The 18,354-nt window shown below is 44.9% G+C and overlaps 1 protein-coding gene across 1 annotated transcript; it reads right to left on the reverse strand.

Annotated features, from left to right (window-relative positions):
- Positions 1 to 718: 718 nt before the first annotated feature.
- Positions 719 to 17,922, reverse strand: LOC107396397 (uncharacterized). The gene is made up of 5 exons (XM_015976105.3): positions 17,705 to 17,922; positions 10,290 to 10,460; positions 2,270 to 2,719; positions 1,132 to 1,289; positions 719 to 979 (listed from the first exon to the last, which is right to left on the reverse strand). The coding sequence occupies exons 1-5, from the start codon at positions 17,766 to 17,768 to the stop codon at positions 944 to 946; spliced, it is 879 nt and encodes a 292-aa protein (XP_015831591.3). The 5' UTR covers positions 17,769 to 17,922; the 3' UTR covers positions 719 to 943.
- Positions 17,923 to 18,354: the final 432 nt, after the last annotated feature.

Below are 18,354 nucleotides of genomic sequence, written 5' to 3' on the forward strand. Positions count from 1 at the left end.
CTATTAAAGTGGCCAAAGTGAAGGCAGGAAGAAATCGAAAGCCATTAATGTTATCAAGGCGCTGATCCCTCCACCTCCAACCCCACTGTGCTCTCCATCTGCACCAGACAAACAAGACTCCCTCCTTGTCTCACATGACTCACACAGGTCCAGGTTGGCTATGAGGCTGGTAATCATTTTAGCTTCCAAACAATCCTCCTCATCATCATTCTCACACACGCTGCTGACAGGCAGCTTCGGTGTAAACTCAAATCCTTTTTTTACGTCAGCATGCATCAAGTTTCTTTTCCCGGGTTCACAGAAAACAATAGAAATCATCCAAGAAACAGTGCATAAAAACATTTTCACAAACCTCTAAACAAGGTGTACCAATCTTGTGATCAGACAAACAGGAATACTACTTTTTGAGGCTACGTAACTAAAAGCAGTGATTGTCAATTGGTGGCTTCAGGGCCATAAGTAGCCCACAAGATAATTTCCTTCAGCCCACATGGGATTCAATTATCATTAACGTGAATAATCCAATTAAGAAAACATTAGTATCCTAGCTCAGAAAAGGTCAATTACAACCAATGCTCCGGATTTGGCCCGACTCCGATGCTGAAACTCAACAGAACATGCACCAAGAACCCCCAAGCAGCAGTGCTGGATAGCTCAGTAGAAGTGCTGACATGCCAAAGAGTCAAATCTCTCGTAGATTACTGATATTTCTTGCCAACATTGCTTAGAGTACAGCATTGAACACAGACTTTTGCCAAATTGGAGGGGAACCAACACGAGTGTTTTTTCATTGTTCATTTCAGTTTAAACAATGTTCCTTTCCATCATCGTAGCCAATCATCTGGATACAAGAAGACCACGCCTACCCAGATTTCCTTAAACGTTGGTTCAACAGCCACTTGAAGCTGGACTGTGGAGTACCTAAGGTTATGTTGTGGGTCCGTCAGTAGCTGTACAGTGGTGTTTCTTCCATGTCATCCTGTGCAAGAAGGATAAAGATGCATTAATTGTTAGATTTTTTCCCCACTGTTAGTGCTCCAACATCCACAGATTCTGTGAATTAGATTCAGTGGAAAGGCCTGGTAAGGGTTCTATCAATCTGGGCTAAATGGAATTTGTAGTCATGCTCACCATGGGTACCTCCTGCAGCCTGCGGAACTCTGGTCCACTTTGTCTTTGGCGCAGTTTGAGGAAGAGCAGCAGAGTGATGATGACGGCAGTGATGACGAAAGCTGACACCAGACCAGCCATGAGGGGGTCAAATGCAGGAGAGTCATTGTTTTCAGCAGCTGGAGGAGAAGAACCAGAGAAATGTCAAACTTCCTGTGTGGTGAAAAGGATCATGTCACTAGCAGAAGCAGGATAAAGATGTTCATTTTTACTCAAAGTGGTGCCATCTGTAATTTCCACTAAGACTAATATGGGCGGTGTGGTGTTGTGTTCAGCGTTCAGGACAGAAATGCCAAACAGCACGGTGATGGTAAACGTGCCTCTGCAGCACTGGGCTCCCCTCTAAACCACTAGTACCGTAACACGGGAGTTTCTTAGAACCGAAGCCAAGCAGTAAATAAAAGTGTGAGAAAATACATGTACGTTATTCATAATGTCCTGTTTCATCTCTAAACCATCTTGACCTTTCTAGCTCGTATATTTCAGTGTTGCTACAGAGTTGCTATGGTTTAGTAAACACAGCTGCTTTTTTATCATCTAAGTGAGACTAACATCCACCACAAAGCAGAGAACGCTCCTTGTTCCTCTGGATAATGGAGAAAGGCAAAGTGACACGCATCTAATAAAACCACAGACAGAGAGATTTTTATTTGTAGTCAAACAAAGCAGGCTTGGTCAGCTGAGGAAAATACTTTCTATCCCTGAACTTGAGGTTCTTTTCTCTAAATATAGACAAATAAATGTTGTGTATCTTGGTCTGGTCACCACAGATTTCTAAATCATTTACCAGGCAAACAGAGAAGCGGCCAAACATACAAAAGGAGAAAAACTGAATAGTTACAGTCAGGGTCCCATGACTGCCTCTGTCCCTTCCTCAACCAAACTGACGATTGTGCAGTGCTGGGTGGTGACGGTGCTTGTAGAAGACGTAAGTGGGTGACGTGTGTGTTTGTGCGAAAAGCAAAGACCGGCTTGTGCTGGAAATCAAATGAACAACATCGTCTTTGTTGTTCAACTAATTCAGTCTGACTTCTGTCAATATTCAAATGGAAAGCTCAGAGTGGGCTTGTATACGGTACAGAACGTATTATGCACTTACTGCTCCCTCCTACGTTCAGATGGGATGAGCTCTCGGAGTGGACTTTGGTCTGAGTGGAGGAGGTGATGTTGGGTGAAGAGGTGGTGGACGTCTCTGGGTGTGTGCTGGACTGTGAAGTGTTCGCTGGTGGAGGGATATTGGGGGCCTTGGGGGATGAGCTGGTTTGGGGTGTTGGAATGGTTGGAGCGGTGGCAGCAGTAGACATGTTTACTGGGACATCTCTTGGAGAGAACGTCCCTGTCGTAGTGGACTGGTTTGAAAGTGTAATGGTGTTATTATGGTTTAAGATGGTGTGATTTGAAGGTGGTGAAATGGATGTTGCGTTTTTTCTGTTACTGATGGTGGAGGGAGAGGTGGTGTTAGAGATGGAGGAGTTACTGGAGTCTGGAGCAGGACTAGAGGTTTGGTTCTTATCTAGACCAAACAACGGTGCAGAGGAAGTGTCCGTACCTGAAGAAAGACAAAAAACAAAGTCATCAGTGAAGTCATGAGTCTACCAAGCAAGAGATTTTCTGACACTGTGTTTAATGTAAAGTGAGATATTATCATTTTTACTCTAAATACTAAGATGTCAGATGATTTCCAAACTAAGTCAAGTATTTACTGGGATTACCTGGAGAAACTCCATATTACTGTTTGGATGATCAACATAGTGCTCCTTTGTTACTTCTACTTTAGATGCATTTACCAAAACACGCTCATAATAAATGCATTTTGATTTCCCATTCATCTGTAGAAAGGCTGACAGCTCCCTCCAGTAGGGGTCAGGTCTTTGCCTTCAAGTGTTGTGTTGTCTTGTAGAAGGATGGAATGAGAGATGGATTGACAGATAATGAGGTCATTGTTTCGGTTGGTTGTGGTTGAGAAGGAACAGCGTTAAAGTGCAAAGCTCTGGATTTACAGGTCTGTCTACATTCTAACTGTAACCCATGGTCCCTAGATTTGGGTTACAACTGAAAGAATGAGATTCTGGATACAAGCAGCTGAAAATAGCTTCCTCATGGGTGGGCCAGGCTCAGCACCATGGAGATGAGAAGCTCCGTCATGTGGAGGAGAGTAGGACCGCTGTTCCTCTGTCACAAAACGGAATTAGCTGAGGTGGTTCAGACATGTGATTAGAAAGTCTTTGGAGTGTCCTGAGAGAAGAGATTGTTTCTGAGGAAAGAGGTGTCTTTAATTTCCCTTCTGGACTTGGGAAAAAGCACCAGGATGGATGGATGGATGTCTGCTTTTGTCATCATTACTTCTAAAAAAAAAGTCTGGTTTTGAATGAACTAAGTCCTATGTGACAGATCATTTGCTGCTGTGGCCTCCAGACTCTCCCTGAGCCTAAGATCAGTGGACTCAGTGGTCTCCGTTGAAAGCAGCTTGAAAACGTTAGGTTATGCATAAAACCACTGTTCCCTGAAGGAGAGGAACGAGGTACAACGAAGGTACTATGGGACATCACGCCCTCGTGTGGCCTGGCTGAAGACACATTTGACGCTGCGTGGAGGCCCCGCCCTCCACTTAAAAGCGACCGCATCACTGTCATTCCTCAGTTCGATAGCCGTTCTTCACCGAGCTGGGCTGTGAATGGGGCAGCCCTGCGTTGTACCTTGTTCCTCTCTTTCAGGGAACAGTGGTTATATGCATAACCTAACGTTCCCTTTCAGCCGATTCACTTGGTACAACGAAGGTACTATGAGACGTATCGAAATGCCCCATGAGCAGCTATCAAACCTCAAAGTCAGATCCAGCAGAGAGAACCGCGTGGGCCACCGAAGGGGCCAAAACATCCAAGCGGTAAAACCTCACAAAGGTGTGGGGTGTAGCCCAGCTTGCAGCTGAGCAAATGTCACCAACTGAAACACCCTTAAACAGCGCCCAAGAAGCAGCCACACCTCTAGTAGAGTGTGCCCTGACCCCTAGGGGCAGCTGGGAGCCAGTGACGCTGTAACACAGGGAAATGGCCTCCACAATCCAATGAGAAAGTCTTTGCTTTGACAAAGCTTTACCCATGGAGGGTTTGGCTAAACACACAAACAGTTGGTCTGTTATTCTAATACTCCGAGTGCGACTTATATAAGCCTGCAGAGCACGAACCGGGCACAGACGATGCAGTCTCCTCTGCTCCTCGGAGGCAAAAGGAGGACTACTGAAGCCCGAAAGCTCTATGGTCATGGAACCGCAGTTGAGCGGGATGACCTTAGGCAAATACGGAACATTCGGATGCAGAGTGACCCTAGCTCCATCTGATGACATTTTCAGACAGGAAGGGTGAAATGAAAGAGCAAGAAGGTCTCCCACCCTTTTAGCCGATACAAGGGCTAAGAGCAGAGCTGTCTTATAAGACAGAAGCTTCATACTGATCGATTCAATAGGCTCAAATGGGGGACCACACAGGGCCTCCAGCACCAAAGCTAGGTCCCAAGAAGAGACAGACGATCTAATAACGGGTCTCAGTCTGTGAACCCCTTTCATGAACCAAACGGCTAAAGGGTGAGCGCCAGGAGAAACTCCATTAAAAGATTCATGGCAAGCCGAAATGGCTGCCAGGTAGACCTTTAAAGGGAGAATGACAAGCCCTTGTCCAGCAGATCCTGTAGAAACAACAGAATGTCCACAATGGAGCTCTGTGAGGGAACTACTGACCTGCTCAGACACCACACTTCAAAAGTCTTCCACTTATAGGCATATAAACCCCTAGCGGAGCATGCTCTTGAGCTCTGAATAGTATTAACCACAGCCGGGGGAAGACCTTTAGCTAACAAGTTGGACATGTGGGCGAGGGTGCAGCACTTCCCCTTGTGCCTGTGACAGAAGGTCCTGTCTGATGGGGAGCTTCCATGGGGGGGGGGGGGGGGGCTATCATCAGACTGATGATCTCCGGGTACCAAGACTTTGTGGGCCACTGTGGGGCCACCAAAATCAGAGATGTGCTCGACTTGTGCACTCTCTCCAGCACTGCTGGAATCAGTTCCACCAGCGGAAAAGTGTAGAGGAGAATGTTGGGCCAAGGGTGCGCCAGAGCATACGATCCCATTGGAGCAGTCTGATCCGTTCTTTTAGAAAGACTTGAACATGTTGTTGGGAGCAAAGGAACGGCGCTAGGCTGGTTTAACTCCTACCTGTCTGACAGATTTCATTTTGTAAATGTACATGACAAATCTTCATACTCCAGGGTTACTTGTGGAGTACCACAGGGTTCAGTGCTTGGACCATAGGCGTCATTTTAACCGGGGACACCGGGGACATGTCCCCAGCAAAATTTGTGATTGGCAGCTGTGTCCCCCCCACTTTCAAAAAAGCCTGCTGATGAGGATTTTTGTTTTACCAGCTCAGATCTCATGGGGGGGATTCAACACCCACACTTTTCCAGCTGTTCTGCTCACCTCCACACCAGTCTGGTTTCTTTACATCGCACTCACTCTGTTTGCCTCATCTCCTTCTTCACCTCCCGCTTCTGACAGCTGATGTCGGGTTTCCAGGAGAGCAGGAGAGGGAGGGACGGAAGAGCTCGACTGAATTCATAATTTTACATCTTGACATTAGCTGTACAAAGTCTGAGTTTGATAAAGTGAAGAACAACAATTTGCAGAGGTTTATAACTGGTGCGGCGCCAGGTTTTCATTTTTGGGTGAGGCATGGTCATTCTGGACAGACCTTAATAAGCAGTGACTTAAGTGAAGCAGGCAGGTCGCGCTAGAAAATTTAGTTTAAAAAGACGTCATAAATGTTTTCCCCCGTCATTTTTATTTATAAAATATGAAGTAAAAACTCACAGTTTAATTTTCATTCTTTCTTCATTAATATTTAGTCTACACCCGTGCGTTAAGTGGACGGATCCAGCCCACCTCTCCAAATGCGTAAAATGTGCATCAGCCGCTAGTTAGGCGCGCCGCGCGCACTGTTAACTACATCAGCCCAGACAAGAGCAGAGCAAATAGAGAAAGAATAGAGGATAATTGTGTATGGATGTGGATGGAGATTACATTTTACAGCAGCCTGATCATCATTTAAATACGTAAACCATCACCTGTCTTCTAGTCCACGCTATCAGCATTATTTTAATTGGTGTGTGTGTGTGTGTGTGTGTGTGTGTGTGTGTGTGTGTGTGTGTGTGTGTGTGTGTGTGTGTGTGTGTGTTTGTGTGTGTGTGTGTGTGTGTGTATTTTCCACTTCAGACACTGGTCTAACCAACCAGACCAGCGTGTCCAGTAACATATTAATGTTACAATTAAACAGTTTCACTTCATGTAGGCTAGGAACATTTCACCTGCCGTGGCCCGACCGCTTCTGCTCCACATAAACTTGGTGCGTGATCAAATGTCTCTACAGGTGCTTTATGAGGTGAAGAGGCTATTCTGCCTCAGACTGGATGCGTCATGCGTGTCCATATTAGAGACGGGAACAAGAGCTGTTCAGCCAAAGTTTCATAATTTCATAAAAAGAACATTTTTCCAAGTGACACATCCCTCAGAGAGACCGGGTTTCCAGACCGCTTCAGTGGGAGGAAATCTTATCGCTTGCACAGTGGTTCTGCGCTGCGCCGCGAACCCCTCTACCGATCTTCAGCCCACTGTCCACCGTGGGCGCTCCGAGCGTGTCCAGTATTTGCCTTCTTGTGAAGATTGTTGCAAAGAGAAACAACTAAACCTGATTAACCCCAGAGCCGTGCACACTGCGCTGTACTTCCTGACTGTAAAATGAGGGGAAAATGATTTAATCGGATCCTTTTCTTTTCAACATGGTTTAATGTAAAGTTTCATTCAGTACAAACTTTAGTTACACCAATCCAATGAGACAGAGTCTGGATTTGTATTCTGAACAGTTTAAACATGTTTAAACGGAGACATGCGTGACGCGTCTAAAATTCGCACCTGCTCCGCTATTATGGAAATTAAACTAACAAGATGAATAACATGAAATTATTTTAGGCACAGACAACATCCCCACACTTTTGAAAAGCTTGCAACGTGCCTGGTCGCTCATGTACGTCAAAGTTATCTTTCATAAGACGATAATCAATAAAACGATTTATATAAAATGGACCCAGAAGTTGTAGCCCGTCTCTGCCTACAATTTTTTGGTATTTTTCACCCTGTTGATGGTTTTACAAAGCAGGTGCCCCTTTTGTCATACATTTCTTTTTAAAACGCTGCGAGCACAAGCGTGACGCGTCAACCCGGTCTCACAGTAGACCGGGTTGGACCTGTCCAGGTTTACGCAGACAATCTTTACATAGAATTGGCATACAGATGTAAAATTAATGGCAGTAAAATATAAAGCATTTTATTTAAATATCCATTCATTATTTTACAAGCACAGAGAGACGCATCAGATGGATGGAGGAGCTGCATGCGGCTGCAGAGCCACGGGGTGCCGACCCCTGTGCTAGCCTACTTTATTGTCCCCAGCAATTTTTAAACCCCAATCAAACGTATGGTTATCGTCCCCAGCAATTCTGAAAACAAACTGACGCCCTTGGCTTGGACCAATTCTTTTTACTATATATATGCTCCCAATTGGTAAAATCATTAGACAGCATGGGATAAACTTCCACTGTTATGCTGATGATACTCAGTTATATTTATCCATTAACCCTGATGAACTAATCGGTTGGGTAGATTACAGGCTTGTCTTGAGGACATAAAAACTGGATGACTCTAAACTTTTTTTTCCCACCTTCGGAATATTGCTAAGATTAGAAGCATCCTTTCCAGGAGTGATGCTGAAAAACTAGTTCATGCATTTATTACATCAAGACTGGATTACTGTAATTCATTACTCTCAGGAAGTCCACAGAATGTAGTTAAAAGACTTCAGCTTGTCCAAAATGCTGCAGCTAGAGTTCTGATGAGAATTAAAAAGAGAGATCATATCTCTCCTGTCTTAGCTTCCCTACATTGGCTACCTGTTAAATTCAGAATAGATTTTAAGATCCTTCTTCTCACATATAAAGCTCTTAATAATCAAGCTCCATCATACATCAGTGATCTGATTGTTCCATACGTTCCTAACCGAGCACTTCGCTCTCAGACTGCAGGTCTACTGGTGGTTCCCAGAATATCTAAAATTAGGATGGGAGGCAGATCTTTTAGTTATCAGGCTCCTCTCCTGTGGAACCAGCTCCCAGCTTTAGTCTGTGAGGCAGACACTTTGTCTACTTTTAAGAATAGGCTTAAAACATTTTTATTTGATAGGGCCTATGGTTAAAATCTGATGTTAGCCTGGATCTGGACAAGTGGGGGAGTAGAGGGAGGTGGAGTGTACAGTCGGTAAAGACGGCTCTTCCTTGCCCTGCCTCCAAACCAGGCACGCTTCGTGTAAGTCCTTCTCATGAAGAGAGAATCCACAGCCCTGAAGACAGGGGCGCGAAGCAGCTTTCCATGAAACTACGTCCGACACAGTGCTCATTGCGAGACACCCAGAAGAACAAAGTGGAGAAGCTGAAGAGCCACGAAAGTTAGCGATCGGTGGGCGGGAATGCTAGCCAGAAGACAGTAGAGTTCAGTCAGCAAACGGTTAAGCTATCTTTCAATAGCGCAGCTCGTTGTCGGATGTGTTCTCAGCGAGGTGAAGAGTTTAAGAATTGAGGAATGACAGTGACATGGTTGCTTATAAGTGGAGGGTGGGGCCTCCATGCAGCGTCATGTGTCTTCAGCCTGGCCACACGAGGGCGTGATGTCCCATAGTACCTTCGTTGTACCGAGTGAATCGACTGAAAGGGAACTCACCTGTTCAAGCTGGCTTTGGTGTGACCTTCATCACCACCCTGTCCTAATTCTGCTCTTTCTGCCAACTCTGCCTTCCCCAGGATCCACTGATTACCTTTTCTTAATCATTTTCTTTTTCCATTGCCTCACATTTTTAGTCACATTTTTAACTTTTCCCATCTTTATGATATTTTAAAAAATGAGTTGTATTTTTAATGTTCCTTCTTGTGAAGCGCCTCATGATTTTTATCTTGAGAGGCGCTATTTAAAAGATTGTTTCTTCTTCTACATCATTTTAGTTGTTAAACATTTCTGTTTTTAGTATTTTCTTCATCTAAGTTTTGATTGAAAAACTACTTTGTTTTTACAGCCTCTATTGCTCCTGAGAATTAGAGCTGATCAGCTCATGTTAGCATGCTAACATTATGAAAAAGGACAAAATCACCAAGAACTGCTCAAGCTCCAGTTCTGTTTGGAAACTAAATAAGCTGTGAAACATTCCAGAGACTTTTGTTTTATTACAAATGTTCAGTTCCTCATCCATACATGAAGAATCTCTGAGGTTTTTTTGTTGTTGTTGTTGTTTATTTGCTGAAAACCACAGTTTTGGATTCCAGGTCCATCTCTGATGAAATACACGAACCTTTAAGACTGAGAACCAACAGCAGAACAAACCTTCAGGTTTGATTAGATGTGCCAAACTTATGAACACCTGGAAAAAAAATCTCACGGCGATAACGAACAAAAGTACAAGTCTCAACAAATAATCTGAATGGTTTCTCAATAATAAAAATGCCTGGGAGCGGAAATGTGAGACGTGTGACTCTTAGAAGGGGGAGGGTCTCATTTCTACCTTTCTCATCCTCTTGTGAAAAGTCACACCGCATTTAGTCACTTTCTATTTCTCTGAAACACATCTCATCCATCTCTTCTAACAGAAGATTGCACCTTTTTAAATTTATTCCATCACAACTTCAACACTCACCTGCGTACGCTCCTGTACCATCTAGAGTTTGTTTTGTATGTGATTTTCACATCTAGACTGAGCTCTGCCTGTTTTGGGTTTGAGCCATGTCTGTCAGCACTTTAACCGTGTCGCTAGCTCTGTGGTCCACTTCTGAACATGGAAAACTGTGATAACAACTTATCTAAATATAGCTCCCGGTCCTAAAACACCTGCTGGTGGATTCCTGACTCTTCTTGAGGACGACATGACTGACAAGCCTCAAACAGTCTCAAATCTCACGTCTAACCCACACAAACATGGCTACCAGCTAAAGAACAAGAGTGATTACACACTGAACCGTTACAGCTGTAGTTACCGTTATCGTTTGTTGAGTTTGGTGCCCCAGAGATGGTTTCACTTCCTTGAGTTGAGTTGCTGCTGAAACTTCTGGTGTTGTTGGAGTTTGTCTGCTCATGCCTAGTGATGTTCAGACTTAAACCATCCTTCGGTGGTACAGCTGCTAGACCTTTGGCATCGACGCTTCCCTCTGTAAGAATATGGAACCACATGAGCTTTGTATCAAGCTGTCAGGGTCATTAACAGTTGAGAGTCATAAACATGGGGTGTGTCACTCCAAAACTCTGATCAGAGCTGAAATCTTGTTGATTTTGTCCTTTTTCATAATGTTAGCATGCTAACATGAGCTCATCAGCAATAGAGGCTTTAAAAATAAAGTAGTTTTTCAATCAAAACTTAGATGAAGAAAATACTAAAAACAGAAATGTTTAACAAGTAAAATGATGTAGAAGAAGAAACAATCTTTTAAATAGCCTAGATTGAGTCCATCTGGTAATTTCCCCCTGGGATTAATAAAGTATCTTTGAATTGAATTGAACACTTCAGCTGAACCGTCCTCTTGCATCATCAGAGAGCAAAGCTCCCCCACAGCATGGCACTGCCTCCCTGGTGGTTTAGGCTGCTTTTTCCCTAAAAGGCTTTGTTTTATATGAATCCAACTGTTTACATTACATTAACCCCTCCCCCGTGTTTTACCCCCAGACCACAGACTTACAGGAAACCCCTTCACTATCTTCTTTGAGTTTGCAAACGACAGCAGACTTTAACATCTGACTCCGAATGTGGACTGCTTCAAATTGTGTTCCCATGAGCCGTGGGTAATTTTTAGATCTTTAAAGCAATATCATTTTAATGAAGCCCCAGCCCTTAATTCTCTCTCTCTAGCACTGTTTCACAAAGCTCCAGTTCTGTCCCCCCATGCCTAGCTTTGATGAAAACCAGAGAACTAATGTAATGTAAAGTCATTACTGTTCACTAACACACTGCCCTGATGCCTTTCATTACCTTCATAATCACTCACACAGCTCATCAGCGCACACAGCCATGCAGAGTGAGGTAAGAGAACACACACGGAGAAAAGGAGGGAGACCTTTCTGAACTCTGAATGATATCAAATCAAAACAGACACTCACAAATAGACAGAGGTGTGTGAGTGTGTGTGAGTGCGCGTGTGTGATAAAGGGGCTCGACCAATCAATGGGGTGATAACGTTCGAAGCGGGTGGTTTTCCTCACAGACTTTCAGCCCGCTGCAGCATGTAGGAAACACCTTATGCTCGCTTCACGACCCTGATCCTGAGAAAAGCAACCAGAGGTTTTTCTGTGGACAGATGCTTGGTACTTAATGCTGAAACAACTTAGTGGCAGTGACAAAACCAGACCAAGACCAAAACAAGTCATGTCTGTAGGTTATTTTATTACTGTCCTGGAGTTTATTGTGTTTGACGGGAAAACTAAAGATCTAACAAGTAAATGCAGGAAAAGCCCTATATCTTTGCTCATGGATATTATTTTCAAGTAGTTAAACACGTAGATAATTTTATCATACACTCTAAGAAATGAAATGTTGAATATTTAACCATTATGTCAACTGGTTCAGTAATAACGTCACACCGTAAACAGACTGTGAAAGCGTTGGGTCAAGGTTGAAACTCGCTTTACGCTGGAAATGCCGGCCAGAGCATCACTTATACTCACTTATTATAACTCATGAAATATGACAAGTGAAGCAGGATAGCAGCTGATAGACATGATTGCTCATAGGTGTGCTTTTTTCTGCAGAATGACAAATATGGCGTATGTATAACTTAACCTTATTAAACAACTAATACACATTAGAATGTTAACCTTCTGCCAACACATCATCAGTTAATAACCATACTAAACAGTCAGAGGTCACTAAATCATCATCAGCTCACATAAAGCCACTATATTAAGCTTTGTCAAGTTACCCTCAACATCGGCAGTCAACTTCCGGTCCGGAAACAAAAGGGTGCTCTTATTTTCCCGACTGACATGGGTACTTCCAGTGGCGGGTTAGCTTAGCTCAGATACTCTGAGCCAACTCCCGTTCCCGCACCGTAACAATGTCGGTCAAGCCGTACTTATCTACATTCCCGTATGATCATACAAAGCACATCCATGCTTCCTTCACCTGCTACTGGAGAGGCTGAGAGACTGGGTAGGCCTATCAGGATCTGCTCTGGAGTGGTTCTCCTCTTGTCTTCCTGAGCGCTCCTTTTCTGTGGCCGTCTCCAAGTTTAGGTCCTCCACGACCTCCGTTACCCATGGTGTCCCACAAGGTTCTGTGCTGGGGCCTCTGCTCTTCCTCCTCTATCCGCTTCCTCTTCAGCACATCCTGAGCTCCTTCAAAGGAATCTCATACCATCTTTATGCAGATGACATCCAACTGTACATCTCCTTTAAGCCCCATGAGATGTCTAAGCTGCAGCTGTTACACACATGCTTAGACTCTATCAAAACCTGGATGGTTGGGAACTTTCTTCAGCTGAATGAAGATAAGACTGAGATCCTCATCTGTGCCCCAGACAAGCTGGTTCCCAAAGTCAGAGACCCTCTTGGTCACCTTGCTTCTCACACCGAACCCTCAGTCAGGAATCTTGGTGTGACCTTTGACCCAGCTCTCACCCTGGATTCTCATGTCAGTTCTCTTGTTTGCTCTTCCTTCTTCCATCTCAGGAACGTTGCTAAGCTGAGTCCCATTCTGTCCCGCTCTGAACTTGAGACAGTTCTCCACACCTTCATCTCCTCACGCTTAGACTACTGTAACTCTCTTTTCACATGTCTGAGCAGAACCTCCCTGAACCGTCTACAGGTGGTTCAGAATGCCTGTGCTCGGCTTCTGACCAAGTCCTCCAAACACACCCACATCACCCCACTTCTCCTCCAGCTTCACTGGCTGCCAGTCAACTTCAGGGTTCATTTCAAGATCCTGGTTCTGGTCTATAGGGCCTTACATGGACAAGCACCATCTTACATTGGCGATCTTCTTAGTCCCTACACCCCCAGCAGGTCCCTGAGGTCCAGTGATCAAAGCCTACTGGTTGTGCAGCGCACCAGGCTAAAGACCAAAGGTGACAGATCATCTGCTGCTGTGGCCCCCAGACTCTGGAACTCTCTCCCCCTGAGCCTGAGATCAGTGGACTCAGTGGTCTCCTTTAAAAAGCTGGCTTTTGTATGACCTTCTTCACCACTCTCTCTTTATTCTGCTCTTCCCACCTATTCCACCTCCCTCAGGATCCACTGATTTCCCTCTAATCTATTCGCTCTCTCTCTTTCTTTACATTTTTTAATCACAATTGTCTATTTTTTGCTCATTTTAAATATGTTTTTAATAATTTTCTAAATTATTTTTGATATTTTTACATTGATGTTTTTGTGATTTTTATCTTGAGAGGCGATATAGAAAAGATATTTTCTTCTTCTTCTTCCTCATACGGCCAAGATGCCAGTGGACCAGCGCCGATCAGTCACGAGGGAAGGTATATCAACAGCGTTCTCGTATAAAACAGGAAATGCATAATTATAATGATAATAGCCATAATAATTAATCCAACATTGCACTTTCTGTTCATCCACGCACACACTTGACCATGTCCCGGTGCTATTCCCCAGGCAGCAACATACCGCAGAGAGGAACCCGGAACACAAACCTAGAGCTACGTAAACTTCGAGAGATATGAACCTAAAGCCATTTAATCTCTAGCCGGACATTGGGAGCAAACTTCCGGTTAACTTCAAAATAAAGGTAAGAAAGGAAATTCAGTCCCAGAACTCAAGACTTTGAGAGCTTTTAGACAGCCACCCCGAAATGTATACAATACATTTGTCCATCAATGAAACCATCAAAGTCTATGAGAGTGCAGAAGCAGAAGTAGGACAATCATCTGCCTCCTATGGCAAGGCCAGGAGAACGATCAGCTTGGCCACCGGCCGGGTGTAGATCCTACCTCCCACCTTCACTTCTGCCAATCGAACCTGTCCATTACTGCCTGGATGAGTTCTGACAATCCTCCCAACGGGCCACAAGGCCCTACCTAGGCAGCTGTGGATCCACTATCATCACGACACTGTCCTGGCTGATGTCAGTTGCTGAGACCTGCCACTTCTGGCTAGCCTGGAGACTTGGCAGGTACAGGTGAATGAATCAAGTCCAAAAGTGATCCGTCAAAACTTGTGAATGCTTCCACTGTCGACGCCCGATGAGCTCGTTCTCTGGGTAGATGACTTGTGGGCGTGAACCATCCGGCTGCCATATCAGAAGTGTATTGGGTGTCACAGGGTCTGGGTCACTAACATCCGCCGACACATAACCCAGAGGTTTACTGTTAAGGATACCTTCAATTTCAATCAAGACCATGCGTAACAGCTCCTCTGGGACAGGATGAGCTCCCACAGTAACTCGAAGGGCATCCTTCACCGAATGTACTTCCCTGTCCCACACTCCCCCAAAGTGTGGTGCTACGGGAGGGTTGAAATGGAAATCTATTTTCTGTGGAACAAGGAGTTCTTGTAATGGGGAAGAAATCTTAGTGAAGGCTTCCCTGAGTTCCCATTCTCCTCCTTTGAAATTGGTTCCCTGGTCAGAAAACAGCTCAGCCAGTGTTCCTCGGTGGGCGATGAACCGACGAAGAACCATCAAAAAGGCATCAGTGTCGATGCTCGTCAGGATATCTAAATGCACTGCCCTGGTGGTGAGACATTTAAAGAGGATTCCCCATCTCTTTTCGTGCTGCTGGCCCACTTTCACCTCAAACGGCCCAAAGCAGTCCATCCCGGTGGAATAGAACACAGGCTTAAACAGTCGTAACCGGGCCGCAGGTAGATCAGCCATTCTTGGTACTGTGGGCCTAGCTCGCCAGCGCTGGCAATCCATGCAACTGTGTTGGTGTCGCCAGACTGCCTCACGTCCCCGCAGAATCCAGAAGGAACGACAAAGTTCAGCAAACACCCGCTCTGGACCCGGGTGATGAAGGTGACGACCGTAGTCTTGGACAAGGAGCCTGGTGGCAGGGTGATGGGAATCCGAAATGACTGGATGACGTGCGGTAAGCTCCATATCTTCCGCTCAACGGAGTCTTCCACCAACACGAATGAGGTCATCTTCCACATCCCACACCGGTGCAAGGGTGAGAAGTTTGCTGCTTCTAGGAACGGGTTTCCCAGCCTTCAGCAAGCTGAGTTCCAAGGGAAAGCTGTCCCTCTGAGCCCTCTGAAAAACCAACCGTTCTGCCTGACGATACTCTTCTGCCGATGGCTGAGCAGCAGAGCCAGCCGCCCCTTGCACTTCCCACGTGTTGCCTCAAACTGCTCTTTCCATGAGTGATAACGGGCCAGATCGCCGGTGGGAACTGCTGTGAGTCCACAAAAGACAGTTTTGCGTTGTTCTGACTCCTCTGGGGCTTGATTAGCGGCAGGTTCCTTGGGCCAGCCATCAGGGCTAAGCAGGAGAAAGGTAGGACCCTGGCTCCAACGATTTGGTTCCGCCAAATCCCCTGAGCTTTTTCCCCGTGTCACATCGTCAGCTGGGTTATTGATGGTATCAAAGTATCTCCATGTGCAGCCAGTAGTCAATTCCTGGATTTCTGCGGAATGTGTGCCGATGAAGACTTTGAATCAACATGATTCGGACTTCAACCATGTGAGCACTGTCGTCGAATCGGACCACAGGACAACCTGGTCTAGGCTAATGGTGAGCTCTTGTTTGAGGACTCATGAAAGTTGTGCTCCAGTAAGAGCAGCACACAATTCTAGGGCATTGATGGGGACCGCTTTGGAGCTACTCTGGAACGAGCCATCAGAAAGGACAGAAATACTTTACCCTGTCCATTGGAGAACCTAAGGTATGCCACCGACCCATTGGCCTCTTCCAAAGCGTTGCAGAAAACATGCATCTCAGTCACCAGCTTCCCACGGTTGACCTCTTCGGACAGGTAGGGTCAGGGTAATGTAATCTCTGATAAGATGCCCAGCTCAGCCTACCAATCTTTCCACTGTTGCAGTGGTATCTGAGGTGAAAGACGGTCCCATCCATGGCGTTTGTCCCACAAATGTTGGACCAAAACCTTGGCTCGAGTGGTTTAAGGTAATATGTAACCCAAGGAGTCATATTGACTAGCCAGAACTCGGTAGACGTTGCGCATGGTGAGAACCTCATATTTCACAGGGCGACACTAACCATAGTTCCACACTGGCGGAACAGCTCTCTGCCGGCAAGTGACTGATGACTTCCGGCTTGCTGCTGGCCCATTGTCGGAGTTCGAACCCGGCAGATGCTAGAAGACTCTGTAGCTTGTTGACCAGATGCTTTGCCTCAGCGACTGTTGGGACACTCTGGAGACAATTATCCACATAGAAACTTCTCTCTACTGACTTCTTCACATCTGCGTCTGGCGGATGATGGTCCTGAACATGCCGCTGCAAAACAAAGGTGGCACAACAGGGGCTGCAGGTGGTTCCGAAGGGTAACACCTGCCACTCATAAACTGTTGGTGGACCATCTCCAGGTGTCCCCCTCCAAATTAATCGAAGAAGGGCTCCTCGATCTTCAAATCAGATTGCTCGTCCAGTCACGTGACAAATGTCACAAGTTTTTACTTCAAGGGAACAGATAAATTTTATTAATGTTCGGGGTCATCTGAAGGCATTTCTTTAATATGTTCAATAAAGCTTGTCCTTCCACCTAATATTACAGCATGTTTTTAACATCGATAGGATGATGCAGACAACCTTTGATAAAAACAAAGCTAGAATTTCAAGAAAAACAAATCAGGCAACATGAGTCAGAGAATGAACAGAAAGCCAGCAGGTTTGTTAAGTTTCTTCTCTTCTGTTCACCAGGATAAACTGAAAGTGTGACGCTGGAGAAAATAAGCCTGTTACGAAACGAGCAAAATGCCATTATTAGAGGTGTCATTTATCACAATTTCCTTTCTACTCAATTACAGTTCTACAGTAGTCCTGCTGTGTCTATCCGTTTAAAGATGCAGCTTAGGCCGAGTGAAGCATTTTCAAATGTTCTCGTTTCAGGCAGGATGTGTGGATGGAGGAGGATCAGTAAAAGTGGGGGAGAGAGCATGTAGAAAGCAGAAAGTGGGTTGATAGAGAGAGACATAGGATGTTACAAGCTTGTAATATAAACAGGAAGAGGAAGAGTTTGTGTTGCTCAACTGAACTTGTTCCAGCAAAAGCAAAAACAGTAAAATACAAACGTTTTCTGATGGACTCCAAACTGATAGGAGAAAAAATATATCTCAAATGTTCTTTTGCCCGAAAGAAAAACATAATTTAAATGTGTCACTAAACTGAAACAGAAGCGAGACTTCTGGTGCTCAGTAATGTATCATGATAGTAAAACTGGGACCAGTTAGTTCATATCAGCCCAAATAAATGAAACGATAAGTTACATACGCACCACAATAAACAGAGCCCGAGTTCACCAGAAGTGCGCAAAGAGCGATCCACAGTTTGGTCTCCATCCTCTCTCTCTTCCTGTTCTCTGGAAGAAAACCACAAAACAAGAATCCGATCCAAATCCTTCACAGACCCAGGTAGATTTTCTAAGAGTTGTATAAAATCCGAGTCGGTGTCCCGTGCGCAGGGCGTGCACACAGCTGTCCTCCGCGTCTGCGTGGACTGAGTGAGGGAACGCGCTGCGCTCTTACCAGAAGCAGTGCCACGTGTTCCCCGTTGAAAATAGTCCGTCTTCCTCTAGATGGCTCCGAGCAAACCACACAAAACACAAGGGAAAAGGGTCGTGGTATAAATAAACACTAATTACAGGCGTCACTTCAGCATCCCAGAGACTTTAAAAACATATTTTCATGTTTCTGCAATAATCATGTTATGACCTACCCTAGAGAGATGTATCCTAAATAAACAGTAGTGAGCAAATAATAAATACTTGTAGGCTAATTGTAAAAACACTTGTAATTTTATTTTGCTTACATATGAACAAAATATTTGAAACAACGGAAAGTGAAAAAGTAATAACAATCGATTTTTTGTTCCATATTTTAATATTTATTCAATTCTAAACTAATAGTAACAATAAAGTGCAATACG

Source organism: Nothobranchius furzeri, chromosome 8 (genome assembly GCF_043380555.1).
Source record: "Nothobranchius furzeri strain GRZ-AD chromosome 8, NfurGRZ-RIMD1, whole genome shotgun sequence".
Lineage (NCBI taxonomy): Eukaryota > Metazoa > Chordata > Actinopteri > Cyprinodontiformes > Nothobranchiidae > Nothobranchius > Nothobranchius furzeri.